The sequence below is a fragment of the Astatotilapia calliptera genome, chromosome 15, assembly GCF_964374335.1.
Source record: "Astatotilapia calliptera chromosome 15, fAstCal68.1, whole genome shotgun sequence".
Classification (NCBI taxonomy): Eukaryota; Metazoa; Chordata; class Actinopteri; order Cichliformes; family Cichlidae; genus Astatotilapia; species Astatotilapia calliptera.
Genome location: NC_137436.1, coordinates 4,278,627 through 4,296,962, shown reverse-complemented (window position 1 = coordinate 4,296,962; position 18,336 = coordinate 4,278,627). Strand labels below are relative to the sequence as shown.

Genomic DNA, 18,336 nt, shown 5'->3' with positions numbered 1-18,336 from the left:
AGGTGCATAGTTCTGAGGCATTATGAACAGTCTCAATTAAAATATCAAATATACAAATATTGGAAAAAATGAAAAATACAAATAAATAGGGTTTACAGTACACAGTTTTTGTTATGTTTATTTATAAGATTGTAAGTTCGAAGTTACATAAAATCACACCAGACAAAGGACATAAGATTAAAAAATAATAACATTCAAGCACAGAAGAAAAAGAAAAACAAACAAAAAAAAAAAAAACAGGAAAGAAAAGAAAAAATACACCGGTTAGCCAGTACAAATCAAAAGTTCAAAAGAAACACCAGTGTCCAAAGAAGATGATTTTCTGTGTGAGGTTAGACAGGACAACAGAGAGTTCACCACGTCCAGAAGATGTGGGGAACAAGTCCAAGAAGGAATCAGGGTCCAGCAGAAGTGCAGTTTCACACAAACACAAAATGCAGTCAAATAGGTTAAAGTTTATTTTGAACCAAAGCAGCTTGCAAAGAAAAGCGTCTGGACTTCTTTAAGTTGCTTGAAGACGTTTCACCTCTCATCCGAGAAGCTTCTTCAGTTCTAAGGTCAAATGGTGGAGAGTCCCAGATATAAACCTAGTGGGAGTATCCCCCCCACAGAGGGACAAAAGGACCCCCTGATGATCCTCTAATCGCCTGAGCCAAGGTGGGAAACTGGGCGTGGGTCCCAATCAGCCAGAGTTTCGGGTGAGTTCACTGTGAAACCTGGCTCCACCTTATCATGCGAATTCCTGAGGTCAGACGGCCCAGGATGTGAGTGGGCGTTAAGGCGTCTGGGAAGGGATCTCAAAACTGGATTATAGATGGCAGAGAGTTGGTGTCGTAAACCCCCGCCTCTGTTCAAAGATGGTCGCTCACAGTGGACATAGATGGCTTCTTTCACTCCTCTTTCAAACCATCTGTCCTCTCTGTCCAAAATGTGAACATTGGCATCCTTGAAAGAGTGACCTTTATCCTTAAGATGCAGATGGACTGCTGAGTCTTGTCCTGTGGGGGTGGCTCTTCTGTGTTGTGCCATGCGCTTGTGAAGTGGCTGTTTGGTCTCTCCAATGTAGAGGTCTGAGCATTCCTCGCTGCACTGTACAGCATACACCACATTGTTAAGTTTGTGTTTTGGCGTTTTGTCTTTCGGGTGAACCAGTTTCTGTCTGAGCGTGTTGCTGGGTCTGAAATACACTGGGATGTCATGCTTGGAGAAAACTCTCCTGAGTTTCTCTGATACACCGGCTACATAGGGGATGACAATGTTACCCATCCAAACCTTTTAAAAAATGAGCTAACATTTTTCATGACATAGTTTAAACATGTGACATATTTCCTATGTTTGTTTGTTTTTTAAATTTGGGTTTTACGTTATTTTGAAACACAGAAATGAAGCAGAAATATTGCAAGATTATAAAATTAAAATCCACACTGATTTTTCTGTTGATTTGGCGTCCTTAATAATTCCTAGTGACTGAGCTCCAGTCTTTGGCCTGAAGACTTCTGTTAATGCCTGCTTACAAAACAAAACACATGTAAATGAATAAGCAGGAAGTATATGGTGATTTGTAACAAGCAGACTGTTGAATGGTGAGAAATACCCTGAAATATTCATTATGCTGCAGTCACTTTATACTCATTATGATTTCTGCTTCCTTTACTCTTTCATCAGGTCTTCGTGAGCTGCACATTTCACTCTCCCTCTCAAACCTCTTTTTGATATAGATAGTTGAGCCATACAATCCCAGTTAGCCCCTCTAAAAGGTTCATGTTTATTTAGTGTCTGCTTTTAAACACAAATGGCTGAAGTATATAAACTGTTTTGTTTTTGTTGTACATAAGTGCTTTACATACACCTTTATCTCTGACTGAATGTCAGGATCTCACTTATAAGGACGCTTTTCGTTCTGACAATATGTTTTCTGATCTGATTGAGACTGCAGCGTTTTCTTACTGTTGCATGGTGTGTTACCTTAATTTGAACACGAGAGGGTGCTTCAGGCTAAATTTTGGCATTGATTATTAAGTCTCGTAGTTAATTGTTCGATGACATGACAAATACGTCTCATACATCCTAATTTGGAAACCAGATCTTCCTTCCTTATATTATAAAAACTTTGTTTGGATCTGGGTGCTGAAAATAACAATAGTGAAACATTTTCACAGTTGTACAAACCTACTTCGCATTTATCATTTAACCCTTGACCCGCTGCAGTAGTTACACCCTTTCCCACATACTCTACAGTAAAATAATAAAAAATGTTTTTGGCTCATCTGCATTGGATCGTATTTATAGTTATTTCAGTAATAGGCTATTAGTGTCTGACCATGTAAGACTTCTAATGTTCATCCAGTCTCAGTGAAGACAACCCTGCTTTAAAATGCATCAGTAGTGGGCGTTTCAGAAATATAATTAACTGCTTTCTACGATTTGTTTTTATAAAAGTTTGCGTTTTAATTATAATGCCCATGCAGTGTTTAAAGTAAGGTTACACTCTCCAGTGCATAAGTCTGAGAGGGTAAGTGAGTTTAAAAGGCCACATCATCTGATCCCTCCCTGTCCCAGACTGCCCAAACAGTGAAAAATGATCATCTGCTCTTGACCCAAGGACGTCGAGAAATGCAAATATGCTATCACACATTTGCATTTCAGTTATGCAATTCACGCTTTCGTGGAAAAGGACTTGCCAAAGACACGACTATTTGTTTCTCTGTGTGTGTGTTTTGGAAATCATTGCCAACTTGTGGGACATCTGTTTTCTCAATAGTCAAGAAGGCGGATTCATGACGCAATTGTCCCAAACGTCTCCTCCTATTTAATATCGGAGCACTTCGTCCTCGTCTAAAAAACAACTCATATTTTCAAAGAAAATGCTCAGGTTTATCGATTTCAGCTGATGGTATGTTGATACTTCTCAACACTTTTTTTTTCTATGCGTTGTCATTGTTGTACATATTTTAGTTTGCCGGTGCATTGCAGCAAACTTAAGAAAGTCAGTTGATGTGGCATTGTGGACTTCTCAGAAGCTCCTACGCTTAAGATTTTCTTCAGTGTATTTTTATAAGCTTATATTATTTCTGAGTACATTTGATTGTAAACAGTATTTTTTTTAAAAAAGAAAAAAAAGACCTTGTGAGAAAAGCGATTTCATGTAAGACATTTATCAGAAATATATTTTACTGCAGTCGACGTGGGCGGGGGTCGAGGTTTTTCTGCCGGCATACCTCATATAATTGCCGTGTTTCTGAAAAGTACGCGAATGCGGCATAGTTGACGCGCCTCAGATCCGGTGCAGAGCGGTATGAACCGGCTTCCCCAAGTAGTCACCGGAAGCCAAATACAAGAAGAGAAAATGATAACAAAATAAAAGTGAATTTTTAATACAATGTCCAAATGTTGTCGATGCAAATGCTAATATTGAAAACATTGCTGATTAGTTTTGAATGTTATTTTCTCTACATTCTGTGTCCCAATACAATAGTCTTAAAGTTTCTTTTCATTTGTCACTGTTTTACAATACGGTGTCTTAAAAAAATGCATTTTTTTCATTATAATAAATAAAGGTGAAAATGTTAATCCAGCGGTACACCAAACATGTAAAAAAATGAAAACACAATGATCATGGATCATAAATTTCGTTCTGGTTCTTTTAGCTATCTCACAACCTCAACACAGGTAAAGCCATCATATTGGACAATGAGATGGAAAAAGTACACAACAGGTTTTAGTAGCATATATTAATAAAAAACTTGTATCTTAATTTTGTGTAATCTAAAGAAATGGATATGTATATATCCAGGAGAACTTTACCAAAGTTCTTCTGGATATAATTTCGTTGACGTTCGGTCTGTAGTTTTACTTTTAAAAATATATCCCGGAAGTCGTATGTGACTTCTGGTCATTTGACGCACACGCTTCCGGATGTTTGCTAAATCAGCTAAACAATGGTGAAGCTTTCATGTCAGTCAGTTAATTCTTAGTAAATCAACACTTAGTTGTGTCTTTAGGGGTTTTGCAAGGTTTCTGTCAGAACAGGGTTATATTTTCAGTGAGTGTTTTGTTTTCTCTTGAGATAAAGCTTCCTGTCTATCTGGTGCTTGTTTCTCTGAACAGAGATGGGTGTTGTTGGATCGGCTGTTCAGATTGGCTTTCGCTTAGACCGGCAGCTGTCAGCGGGATAGGCGTAGTGTGTTTTCCGCGGGCTCTCCTTACGCGTGGGTGTCAGGAGCCGATACAGAGCTACCAAGACTTAGAAGGTTAGTCGCTTCTGTTTGTATTCTTCTACTTTTCGGATTTTTAACGATGTTTTTGTGACACAATTTCTGTTAACACATAAGCTAGATTAATGTGCATTTTACCTTGAGTTAACGCGCTAACTGTTGCTAATGAGATAAATTACATTACTATTACTTCTTAGATAATGTAATTTTGATAATGTCGCAAGTTTTTAGCAGACCGTGGCCTCACTTTGAACAGTCCTGTGCTCCGCATGTTTTCTAGCTTAAATTGCATGAGTTGTATCTGTAGTTTAGAATTGCACAAACTAATTCATGGTTATTATCTTACAGCTTGTTTGCGCCACCTATTTCTGTTTGTTCCCGTGTAAACAATGGAGACCTGTGAGGTGACTTTGGCAATCAGGGGAGAGGCATCCCCAGGTATATCTGATAAACTTGGTGTGACCTTTAACCTATTTTCTCCACGATACTTGTATCAGAAGGCTGATGACTTTGTTTCAGTTTGTAGCCATGCCCCATTTATTTTTTTCTCATAAGGTTTCATCGGGTTCATGGCTTGTTTGGATTTTCCATAGGTGAGGTATTTGCTGTTGTTGGTAGCTGTGAAGCCTTGGGAAGCTGGAGCCACCAAAAAGCTGTGACTCTTCATCCTGTTGGTGGTGATGAGTAAGTTAGACTTTTTTGTGTATATTGTAAATACTTATATACAGGTTGCTCCCCCCCCTTACAGTTTGTGGCCAAGTGTCATTTATAATTACCTTGTCAGAATAAAAAAGTAAGCTGTGTGGGTTTTTTCCCCGTAGATGCATGTGGACTACAACAGTCACTGTGCCTAAAGGTGTTGTTACCCAGTACCGCTATTTCAAAGGCTTCTTTCTAGAGTCCAAGGTGAGCTGCTTTTCATTATTTTATTGTCCCCCATGTGAAAGATTCATTCCCCCGTAGTCATAAAAGAGCCACTGAATAGACTAGACTAGCTATTGTTTGTTTTGAAACAAGTTTTGTGGGTCATTGTGGTGTGCGGGATTCTTTGAGCCTTAGTATTTTTTTCTATTGATGTCATTTTCAAATCCCTGAAGTTCTTCCATATAGCAAAAGTCATTGTAAACCTCAACAGTTTATACCAATTTGTGAGAATAAATATTAGAAAGCATATCAGTTGCCCTGGTTTAAGACGGTATCTACACAAACGCTGTGTGACTGCCTGTACCTCTGTGTTTACATTCTCAGAAACATCTGTCAGTGTTGGTCAGCCACAGACAAACTGCCCAGGTGGCCTCCTCTAATCTAGCAGTGGGCCTTCATTGCACCTCGAAGCCTCGTGTGTGAAAATAGGCATAGAAAACAAACTGAGAGAGCAGAGATCAAAATTCCTTGGAAGGAAAAAACACCCACTGTGCATGCTTTGCTACAGTTTTTGTTGACTTTGTTTAGCCTAAACATAGTGTGTTTTTATGCTTTTTCTAAAGCAGGTGGAGCGCTCTTTGTGTGAGGATGACTTAACCTGATTTCATAATGTGTTTGTACTGTGTTTTCGACAAGATGCTATGTAGATTACAGAGAAATCTCTGCAAGCTCACACTTGATGCCTTACTGGTTTAATTTAAGAACAGCTCCCATTTTATGAAGTATGTTGGGTTTGGGTTTTTTTTGTTTCTTTGTTTTTGTTTTGTCGCACTTCAACTCAAGTTATATTATTGTGTTTAAAAAGTCCTAACAGGCAAAAAAAAAAGAAGATTTTAAATAAATGACAAGATGTCTTTAACTAGGTGGTGAATCGACAGCCATTGAGTCTTCTAGGGAGGTTTTCCCTCTAAAAATGTATTGGTATATACATGTTGTTTCTGTTGTGACTATTACTTAGTTAAAAGAAGATAACATAAACAAAGAAATGTTTCCTCCTTTTTTCTTTTTTTTTTTACACGTCACTAACAAATCCACTTTTCAGATTTCAATCCATGGTGGCTGACTGCCCTTTCTGGGGATCGGTGACTATGCTGGCTCTAATTCCTTTCTCACGGTCTGGTCCAAAGACAGCTTTGAGACCAGACTGAAAAGTAGGTTAATGTGTCTGATTTGAAAACCCTAACATTGTACCAAACATTGGAATTGCAGAGTGCAGGTGGTCCCTGTCAAGTGATAGTCAATATGTGGGAGACCCATCATCGCCCCCGCACGATGAGCCCCACAGGTATAGACCAACAGAAAACTGTTCAAGGTTTGGTTGGGTTGGGATTGATTAAGTGTGTCATACTCAACCCCCCTTTAAACCCCCCATTCTCTATTCTAACAGTTACCTGTAAACACCAGTGTAGAGTCTGTTCAGGCTTATCCTACTGAGGGTTTTGTTGTTTTGGATAACACTCACGCCTGAATTGCCATTTCCACCTGGCTGCAGTGTTTCCTCTTTAAACCTTGTCTGCCTGGAGCTTTTTGCCTTTTTGATGCTGTGCGTATGCTTTGGGGAGATATTTGGCGAAAAAGATGTACAATAATCCTGATCCAAGGAGGAGACACTGCAGTGCAGCCGATATTATGATCTGTTACTGTAAAGCTCTCTTTGTTAACAAGCTTGTGTTGTTAAAAAAAAAAAACTCATTCAAAATGAGCTTGAAATGCTGCTTACACACCCCACTGATTTCCTTCTTTGACCGCACCTTATCACCTATTCTTATTTTTGTGTGCTATTTTAGTCCTTTAAAAAAGCATTTCCTGCTGCAGTAGGAATTTTTTAGAAGTACTGCGTTCTTTGATTTCTGTTGTTTATTCTAAGTGACAAGTTAAAATAAAATTTAAAATACTATGTTTATTCCAGATCAGTTTGGAAAATTCTCGAATGCTCTGGTTTGATTTGACTTCAACTTTTGTCTCCATGAGATCCCTTTGTCCCATTTTTAATTCTCTTCTCCTTTACTGCAGCAACACACCAGAATATTGATGATGGACAGTTTGGATTTCACAGTAAGTTGGAATTAAAAATGCCAAAAAAAAGCACACAATAACAAAGTGCAATAACTGCACTTTGTTGTGTGTCATAGATTTTTAATTACATTATAGTTCCTTTCTTCAAATATTATAGCCATCACCAGTTCTGTGGTCAGCATTCATGAGACACAGAGTGGGTGTGAAGTCTGATCACATGCTTTCCTGTCTGTGTCTTCTCTTTCTGCAGATGGGATAAACTGTGTTGACTCTGGGTGGCTGACATGTCAGACAGAAATTCGCTTACGTCTGCACCATTCCAAGAAGGCTCCAGTGTCCATCACTAAGAAAAAATTCAAGAAGTCTCGCTTCAGGTATTGATTACACAGAGGCTAAATTTAAAACCAGCTAGAGAAAGTATCAGGGCACAGATCGTTAATGTGCAGTCGTTACCTGATCGATCTTTTACCTGAGTTCAAGAAGTCCTGCATAAGTGTCTATAAACGACAGTTGAAATTATAAGCTTTATCATTCGATGCAAAATGTCTTTACAGTATGTGTTTGAATGTGGTTTTATCTGAACTGTTGTACCTGTTTATGCAGGATCAAGTTGACATTAGAGGGCGTTGAGGAAGAGGAAGACGATGAGGAAGAAAACGAGCTCAGTCCTTCATCTTGGCACAAGATGACCACCACTCTGGAAATCAGTATGATTAGTGCCAATGGCTATAAGTCACGCCACTCGCAGCCTGAGTGTGGCTATGCTCTGGAGCCTTCCCAGTGGACTGAGTACAGTATTCACACCATGGACCCAGATAACCTTGAGCTCACATTTGAGTTCTTTGAGGTAATCCTCCTGGGAACACTGTCTCTAATAATTCTGTACATCTGGTAATTGATGGTGAAAGGAAGGGAAAGCAGCACAGCTGGTATTTATTTAGGTAAATTGAATTGTGTTGTAGTAATCTAGTGTTTTTGTTAACAGGAGGATCTGAGTGAGCATGTAGTCCAGGGGGACATCCATCCAGGACATGTGGGCGCTGCCTGCCTCCTCTCTTCTTCATTTTTGGAGAGTGGCAATGATATTGGAGTAGTCACTCTTCCCATAATGGGACGAAATTCCAGGCAGACCATTGGAAAAGTAAGAGGTAAGTTTTCCCTTTTTTTCCCCCCCTCAAATATTTATTTATGACAAAATGAGATACAAAATCTACATAAATTTATGACCAGCTTGAGCTTCCTTTTACATGTTTGCCAGAACTTATGCATACTGTGAATGTACAAAGATGTTAACTTATTAATTCATTTTAGTGGATTACCTGGTAATCCGACCCATCCAGGGACTGCAGTGTGACATGAGCTCTTCATACACCAAGTACTGGAAAAAGAGAGGTACTTTGGATGTGGGTCACAGGGGAGCAGGCAGCACCCATGCAGCCAAGTGAGTGATGATCTTTAACTACTACCCAACTTAAAATTAAACATTTGCTGCTTTGTGTTTGTCTTCAGATAATATTCAGATTGTTTTCAAGATATGGTTCATCACACATTTTGACATGATGATATAACCAGTGACATCCATCATGGAATATTTTATGTGATCTTGTGGATATTTTGTGTTTAACAGGCACCACAGAATCAGAGAAAACACAATAGCCTCATTTAAAAGTGCTGCTAAGCATGTAAGTCACCAAGAAGATTATTGCATGAGTCAGTACTACTGCCCTGCTATTGCATCTACTAAATTAGTTTTCTTTCTGTATTCACAGGGCGTAGCCTTTGTAGAGTTCGATGTTCACCTCTCCAAGGATGCTGTTCCTATTGTATACCATGACCTGACTTGCTGCATATCCACTAAGAAGGTAAACTATGATTGTAATTGGCTCCTCAGAGCTAATGAGAGAAATTCATAGTAGCACTGCATGGTCAGTTTTTCTAAAATGAGCATGAGTCCCATGTCGTGCTAATATTTTTGTCTCACACTCAACAGAAAAATGACAAGAACCTGGAACTCATTGAGGTGCCAGTCAAAGACCTGACATATGACCAGCTGCAGCTTTTGAAGGTAATAATGCTGTTCAAGTTAAATCTGTCTGTCATGATTGTGTCAGCTTAGGAATGTCATCAATCAGACAGCTTGACCTATAATTCCTGAGCTATACCTCTGCACAGAAAGGTAAAAGGTTTCCAAACCATACCTTTCCTAACAGTTATAACAGCTGTAGAACAAAAGAAAGTCTGCAAAACTTCTTACAGATGATGGATGGATGCCTTTCCTCTGCTTCTGTTGTCAACACCAGAATAAAATCAAATGCTCAGTGGAGTAGATCATAGTGAAAAGCTCCTTTTTTTTCTGATGTGTATAGATATTCATAGTATCACATTTGAACCAACACTACATTTACCCACCTGTTTGCCTAAAACGGTAATGGGGGAAAGAGCGAGTTTATAAAAAAAAAAAAAAAATCCTATTGATTGCTTTATTGATCATACAAGAAACATCATGGTCCCCTGCACTGATGCAGAGGTCAGATTGTTACCTAACAATCATTTAGCAAGACTGCAGGAAAAAAAAATCTACCAGCTTGAATTTTGGTGGAATTGATTACATTTTACACTCTGATCAGTTTCTTTAAAACTATGAAACTTGGTGAAGGATGTTAATGCAAAAAGTTTTTGGGGCGGGGTTGTTTTTAATTAGTTTATGTATTTTTGGGGCTGAGTTCCTGCCCCAAGTGGAGGAGTTCAAGTATCTCGGGGTCTTGTTCGCGAGTGATGGGAGAAGGGAGCCAGAGATCGACGGACGGATTGGGGCTGCAGCTGAAGTAATGCAGACGCTGCACCGGTCCGTCGTGGTGAAGAGGGAGCTGAGTGTAAAAGCGAAGCTCTCAATTTACCGGTCGATCTACGTCCCTACCCTCACCTATGGCCACGAGCTGTGGGTAGTGACCGAAAGAACGAGATCGTGGATACAAGCGGCAGAAATGAGCTTCCTCCGAAGGGTGGCTGGCCTCTCCCTTAGAGATAGAGTGAGAAGTTCGGCCATCCGGGAGGGGCTCAGAGTAGAGCAGCTGCTGCTCCACATCGAAAGGAGCCAGCTGAGGTGGTTCAGGCATCTGACAAGGATGCCCCCTGGGCGCCTCCTGGGTGAGGTGTTCCAGGCATGTCTCACCGGGAAGAGGCCCCGGGGCAGACCCAGGACACGCTGGAGAGATTATATCTCTCGGCTGGCCTGGGAACGCCTTGGTGTTCCCCCGGATAAGCTGGAGGAGGTGGCTGGGGAGAGGGAGGTCTGGGCCTCTTTGCTTAGGCTGCTGCCCCCGCGACCCGGCCTCGGATAAAGCGGATGAAGATGGATGGATGTATTTTTGGTTTGTTTATTTGTTTTTGTTTTTTGTTTTGTTTTTTCACAGCTGGCTCATGTCACTGCAATGAAAGTAAACGATCACAAAGGTGTGCATTTATTTATTTATTTATTTATTCATTCATTCATTCATTTATTCTTTCAATACTCACATGATCATGCTAAGACCTTGGTTCAAAGAGTAAAATGGCTTGGTTATGAAATGATATTGTCATGTTTATAGAGATTTTGTTTTGTTGCATGAGGTGTTTAAGATAAGTTATTTTATTTAAGCAATGATTTGTTGTTTTGTACACTGTAGATGACACTGTTTATCCAAGCTTGTTTTGTACACATCATCTTGTAAAGATTTGTTGAATGTTGGGGATAACTCGTACAATGTAGAGTAATCTGTTTTCGTTTGCTCAGATTTGCTGGATGATGAAGATGAAATTGATGAGCATCAGCCATTCCCCTCGCTCTCACAGGTAAATGACATAATTTGATTGAACCATCTTCATCTCTTCCTCTTAGTCTGATTTTTATGTCCCAGTGTAATAAAGGATTTTGCTCTGTACCTCTCTACAGATCTTCCAAGCTGTTCCTGAAAACGTCGGCTTCAATATCGAGCTCAAGTGGATCTGCCAGATGAAGGTTAATATTCAGAAGTAAAGTCAAAAGTTCAAGACTGTCATTGTCAAAGTAACCTGACGTTGTTGGTGATGCTTTGTATTGACAGGACGGGTCATGGGACGGAAACTTATCATCTTACTTCAACATGAACACCTTTTTGGACATTGTCCTGACAGATGTTCTGCAGAAAGGTGGAAAAAGACGCATCGTGTTCTCCTGTTTTGACCCGGACATCTGCACCATGTGAGTGCAAAAGGATTAAAAGGGGCACATGCTAACACTCATGAGATAAACTCTCCGGTATTCACAAATGGTAAACACTTATATGTGGATGGATAAAGTGTATATTCCAAAAAATAAAAAATATATCAAAAAAAAAAAAAAAATATATATATATATATATATATATATATATATATATATATATATATATATATATATATATATATATATATATATATATATATATATATATATATATATATATATATATATATATATATATATATACACACACACATATATATTAAAAAAAGATTATTATTATTATATTTTTTTTTAATTTTTTTTTTTTTTTGGAAATTCCTCAGACTGTGTTTTTAGAAGAGTTGCTTTAAATAAGTTGTTGCTGAAAAATCTCTTTGTTAGGGCACCTTTAGGTAGTTCAGTCTCATAGTAAAGCATGGCTCTGGATGTTTAGCTGCTTGATTCTCCTATTCTCTTACTAGATTGAACTCATGAACAGATGTTGCCCTTCCAGCATTTAGTTATTAATAGGTGCTTTCCAGCAGTTTGTGATATCTGTTTTTGCTTGTCCTTCAGGGTGCGTCATAAGCAGAACAAGTACCCCATCCTCTTCCTCACTCAGGGAATTTCAGAGAAGTATCCTGAGATGATGGACATCCGGTGCCAGTCCACTAAAATTGCCATGAGCTTCGCCCAGAGTGAAAATATTCTGGTGAGATACAACCGTGTGCTTTACTACAATGATTAGTCTTCAGGTTTTTCAGTGTAATGTTCTTTTTATAAGTGCTACTGAATATGTTGTGTATAGTCAGTCATCTTGAATGTTTCAGTCCGAAGGGCTGAGAGTACTTTAGTGATTCATCCTCACCACTTTATGTAAGAAGGTATTTATTTATTTTTTAGGATGGACCGTATTTAATCTAATCTATATATGACTGTCGTTTTCCAGGGAATCAGCGCCCACACAGAAGAGCTGTTAAAGTACCTTAGCTACATTGGGGATGCCCAGTCTAAAGGCTTAGTGGTATTCAGCTGGGGGGATGACAACAATGATCACGAAACCAGAAGGAAGCTGAGAGAGCAGGGAATCGACGGGCTCATCTATGACAGGTAGGCTGAGTTAACCTTGCTTATCTGTGGCTGCCATGTTAATTTATTGTTGCATAGACTATTTCAAGGTTCAAGGTAAGGAGCAATATTGTTGTGTGAATTTCCAGGCCTGTGGGCTCCTCACTTTGTTGTCATTATGTTCTCTTGGAGCTTGTGATTATGTTACTTGTCAGACTTATAGGATTCACATCGTTAGGCTTGCTTTACATGTCAGCCGAGTCACAGTATTTCCTCGGTCCAATTGTCCTCTAATAGGAGACCAGTGAATTCCTTTCCGAGCATTTTGCTTTGTGTTTTATTAAGTTTCAGGAACATTATGTTACTGTTGTGTTGTTTCGGGGCTGACTCATTTGGCAGTGCTCTGCACATAAATGATTAACAGATATGTTATATATCTGTATGTTCACACAGATATACACACGTGACTTGTATTGCAGAGTCTGAGTTTGCATTTAGAGCTGTTTTGGTACATGCTGTGTATGTTATCTACACCTGCCACCTACTAATATCATTAACATTGTCACAGTCTAGGCAGTATAGCTTCAAGATGGCAGTGGCAGTACAATTTACATCTAGTACAATGTTTAATTGATACTAGTTGAAAGTGGAAGCTCCTTTTAATCATCACCTACAAAGGAACAAAATCATTATTTTATCCACTCTACAAATATGCTATCTGTGCTTTGGCACAGAGAATTGTAACTCACTAAATGAGCTACTAACTTCTACAGTAAAGAAACCAACACTGATAATATAGTAAAGTATACACAAAGTATCTGAAACACCTGCTTGTTAAATATCACTTTGTACTCCACACTCTATTGTGTTTCTGCTCTGGCTGAGACTGTAGGGTATTTCAGAGGCCTTTCAGGTTTATCAGGGATTATTGCATTCCAAGGTCCTTTTCTTATTACGGAGTACAATACTGAGCTGCTTTCCGGCATCTTTTTCAGGTTTACAGAGTTATATAATTCAGTGCCGGGACACATTTTAATTATTTGGTACTGGCGTAGCTTTTGACACAAAAGCTTTGAGTATTCATTGACTAATTTGTGAGTGTAAAATGAATGCACACAATGTGCCAGTGCTGTTACATAAAGCTTGGCTGGAGCTGTAGGCAGGGTGACAGGGTTTTCTCTGGTCTTTCGCAAAGCTGCGTGGTCAGCAGAGCCTGTTTGTTATCAGTTTCAGTTCCGTGTCTGACTGTACAATGACAGTGACTCTACATTCCCGTTAGCACTTTCCCCCAGATTTCTGCAGACCCCTGCAGAAAAGACAACAGCCGCGCACACTCTAGTTTGTGTTTAACACCTGTTTTAACCCATCACAAACCAGTTGACCTCTCCAGGTAGTTGTTGTTATAACTGTGCTTCTTTCTTACAGAATTTCTGAAAGCTTGGTTCCATATTTAGACTCAAGTTCTCCAGATTCCCGTAATGTCTCTCTGGTTTCTGGCTGTGTTTTTGTTTATTTTCCCTCTGAACACTCCTTGGCTTGTTTTTGCCCCTTTAAAAATAAAGCTTGAATGAATCTCACTCATTAAAAGCTGAAAGAACAAAAGGATGTTCTCGACAATGATGCAAGACGGTTGACTTATCATCTTTTCCTTCCATATTCCACTTAATGTTCAGGTAGCAGTGGTTAATGCTTTGCATTTTTCTAAAATGTAATTGTAATAATCAAAGTTGTTTTGATTGGTCAACTGCCATGTTCATCATTTCCTAGTTTTGTTAGCTGAAAGCGGCTTCACTTCCTTTTTAATAATGCCTGTATTGTTTGGGTATGCTTTGAAAGGCCTCCTTATTACATGCTTAATTTTAAACTGTACACGGTGATGTTGAACTTTGAAACAAAGAAGGCAGCAAGAGCAAATGGTTTGTTTGGTGCATGAGACGGCACCTCTGGAGGCGTTGGCTTGTGTATGAACTACTTTAACACCTAGTTTTAATCTTATTCGCGTAGTACTAAAATATGAATGTTGCTTAACACTAAGCCACCTATTAAAGCATGCATACTCACTGTGTAGTTTTAAATAGCTCACAAAGGTACTTTGTCGGGTATAATAGCATTATTCTTCACAAATATGTTCTTTTGTTTGTTTGTTTGTTTTGCTTTTGCACTTATGGGGCTTGTGGATGGTCTGCCTTTACTACAACTCTCTATGTACAAAAGGGCTGATTGCACTGAACTCTGTCTTTATTTTGTGAACCTATTTAACAGCATCTTTCATGAAAGGATGTTAGACTTGCATCGCTCAATATGTGATGTTTTCATTATTATTGGAGTCTCATATCTGACTTCCTTTGAGTGCACATATTTACACAGACATGTCGATAATGATTGTGTCCTACAAAAGGGATCATAGATGCTTTTGTTCGTACTTGACCTAATCTGCTTTGGTTCAGAAAGTGAGCCATCCAGTTTTTAATGCGTGTATTGCCCATTCACAACAACATCTACTTCATATTGGAAGGAATACCTTATAAGCCACTGGTATGTAACATACCCAGCAGGTTCAAAAACAAAAACTGAGGTCTTCAAAGATTAATGGGATCTAAAATGTTTGCAGAAAAAGGCAGCTTCTCACTCATAGAATGGTCACCAGTGCAATCATTTCCCTGACCCAAATGAATGCAACAAATCCTGCTGATTGTATTAATGTGGGTGCATGGAAATAATGAATGTGAATTTCTGTAAAATTATGACTCTTCTTGATGGTTTAGAGAAGAACAGAAGTATTTTCTGTTGCTTGGTGGAGATTATGTGAGGAATAGATCAACTAAAGGTTTGTTAGTACTTTTGTCTGTGGATTGTTCTGTGCCATTGATTGTGTTGGTGCCATCGTACCAGCATGCTCGTGTACTCGATACTGTCACTGATCTAACTGCTAGCATGTCTTTTCTTTTTCTTTTTTCCCCCCACAACTAGTATTGGTGAGGACTCAATAGAACAGCCAAACATCTTCCAGATAGAGGAACAACACTCCCTGCAGGAGGTTATTACAGAGACCCTAAAGAGCTCATCTTGTTCCTGCTACTCGATTCCCTGCTCCTTGGCACCATGCATTGCCTCAAAGGACCGTGGTGGAAACCTCGAGTCAGACTCTGGTCTCAGCTCCTCATAAACATCCCTAAAGATCTACCTTTCTCTGTACTGTTGCTACACAGACAAACTCAAGAGGACCATGGTAGAAATGGGTGACTCTAGAAAGTTTATATCACTAAAACCACTCAGACCACCTTCACTCCACTCCAGTCATTAGCAGGTTTTTGCAGGCTGTCGTTTAGCTTCAGTGAAGTTTTATTATTTACTTTCTGTTGAACACGTGTATGTTTAGCCAAAAAGTGAAAGCAGCCACAAATGCTTTTCGTTTTTCTCTGTCAGACGCCGGCCTGTTTGTATAAGAGCAGTCTGCACAGAGGTTTTCATCATGCTGGAAACGAGGTTAAGCTGACAAATTGTTCATGAGTGGATATTTATGAAGCCAATGTTACATCTGTTCTATCGAATGCAAAATGCATGTGGTGTGGTTCAGGGGTATGTTTTTATGTGCGTGTACCCATGATTTATTGATCCTAAATATCAATAAGTAATTTTGAATTTTTTTTCACACAAATTAGTCAGTTGCTGGGTTTATTTTGCATACCACCTGTTCACTGCGCACAAAAATGTTCCAATTTGATTATGTTTAGAGGTTACCATACCACTCTGATCCTCTTTATGATGCCTTCAAACTCCTGATTATTGACTTGGTAATAAGTAGCCATTATTTTAACTTGGATACAGCACACTGGATGTACTGTTTTGTTTTGTTTTTATTACTTTTTTCTCCTTTGTACTTGATTTGAGGTTAAATGGGAAACTGTATTTATTTGCAGGGCACATTTATACCACAGCCTTAAAGGGGGAAAATGCTTATGTTTGCCTTTTTATTTGAACATTACCAATACCTCAATCACTGATTAGAATAGACTTGAGTTGAGATGCATACACTTCCATACTGTGTATATATTATTGGAATTCACAACACCAATGATGGTTTTTGGGTGGCGGGCTCATTTCTGGTGGACATTACCCTTTTTAGAAGTGTGTAAATCTGTGTTATCGCACAATTTTTAACCACAAAGACTGATGATTGCTGCATGTATCGTCTGTCTATCTGAACAACTGAAAGAATGAAAAGTGTCTAAGATGTAATATAACTACCAGTTCAATATAAATAAATAAAAAAAACAGATGAATACGATGGTTTCTTTGACTTTTGTTTTTCCAAGAAACTTAATGTTTCACATTTTCATAATAGTCACAGTCTAACTAAGAATTTCCATTTGATCTTTTGATTTTAATGGATCTGCATTTTCATTGTACCAAAGCTGCACTGCAATATGACTGAGTCACTGTTACAAAGCTGTAATCTGTAGTTGAAGTGTTCAGCCAGGTGTAGCCAGTGTGTAATTACCCTTCACTGGTTTTCCCTTGAAAGTTTCTACTGTAGAAGGTGAGTCATAAAAGTCAAACCAGTGGCCTGAACTGTTCACTATCAAAATTAATCAGTAATTGTGTTTCGTAGCAGCTTCACTGTTGCCATATCTTATCTATCTATATCTTGACTGTACACATTGCTTTTAATGTATTTTCTTATTTAAGCCATATTGTTTTATTAGAAACTAGTTTACAATTATGATTCTAGTACGAGTACCTTTTAGAATATTGGTAAACCATGTAAACAATTGCAAAATGCATGAAATTTTTCTTGACGCAAAAACTAAGTTGACTCATGTAGTAATGTCTTTATTGCTTCTGATTTTTAGATTAGATTAGAGTTTTGATTACCAGGTTGCTTGTTACAGATGCAACCAGACTAGTAAAGCAAACATTAAATGCAGATAAGAGAGCTGTTCTTAGTGCAATACATTAAAAGGTCAAAGTAAACAGACTCTTATGAGGTCATGACAAATGCCATTTCCAGGGAGTTGCTCTTTATATGGAGTTAAGTTCAAGACATACTGATACGTTCACTGTTTGTCAATTTTCCACCAACGTCGCCTGGACTCTCCAGACCTCTGCGCAAAAAGACTCAACGAGGACCATAAATACTGAGGATCATAGCTGGACTGGCCATCGGGCATACCGGGCATTTGCCCGGTGGGCCGCTGGCGATTTTTTGTTTTTATGGGCCGATGGATTTTTTTTTTTAGGAAGGGTATATATAATGAAAGGTGTTGGATTGGCCAATTGGTCATGATCGACTCTGGGCTGGACCAATTACAGCCGAGGAGGCTGGATGCACCCGCCCCCTTGTTTAGCAATCACGTGATTTTCGCGCATTGCATGCCGGGAACTCGTGGCAAAACAATCCAAGTACCGCATCAAATGCAAGCGTTTGCAGCACCGCAAAACGTTCATTCTCCGGTTCCAATACCTTCTTGTTTTTTCTTTGCCGCACAAAAAAGGAATGTACAAAACAAAAGGAGAACAATGCCGGTCCATACAAAGACAGACTCGACGAAAAGACAAAGAAAAATACGAGGAAAAAATCAAAGGAGTGAAAGGGTCAGACCCTTAGGAGCACCCAGAGTGGACAAAAGACGTCAGCGTGCTGCTCAACTTTCACCACGCTCAGATTTATAATTATAAGGTTCTTGGAGTGAGTGCATACACTCGTGAAGTTTAGTAACTTCAGATCACTGCAACAAGCCCAGGTACAGTTTACCGACAGATGGGTGCAGGACCTTGAAATGCACCGTGTAGAACGAAAGACCATCGTACATATCATAAGTTTACCAGTCTCACAAATCGTCCTCATAAATACACATTCGTTAACCGTTTATTAATATAACCTTTGAGCTC

At 39.0% G+C, this 18,336-nt stretch overlaps 1 protein-coding gene across 1 annotated transcript; it reads left to right on the top strand.

The window, feature by feature from the left end:
• Positions 1-3,887: 3,887 nt before the first annotated feature.
• gpcpd1 (glycerophosphocholine phosphodiesterase 1) lies at positions 3,888-16,727 on the top strand. The gene is made up of 21 exons (XM_026194891.2): positions 3,888-3,941; positions 4,108-4,250; positions 4,563-4,652; positions 4,808-4,898; positions 5,036-5,120; positions 6,348-6,423; positions 7,152-7,193; positions 7,405-7,528; positions 7,758-8,001; positions 8,140-8,302; positions 8,466-8,595; positions 8,782-8,836; positions 8,924-9,016; positions 9,145-9,219; positions 10,568-10,607; positions 10,927-10,985; positions 11,086-11,151; positions 11,237-11,373; positions 11,953-12,088; positions 12,326-12,486; positions 15,415-16,727. The coding sequence occupies exons 3-21, from the start codon at positions 4,604-4,606 to the stop codon at positions 15,608-15,610; spliced, it is 2,022 nt and encodes a 673-aa protein (XP_026050676.1). The 5' UTR covers positions 3,888-3,941; positions 4,108-4,250; positions 4,563-4,603; the 3' UTR covers positions 15,611-16,727.
• Positions 16,728-18,336: the final 1,609 nt, after the last annotated feature.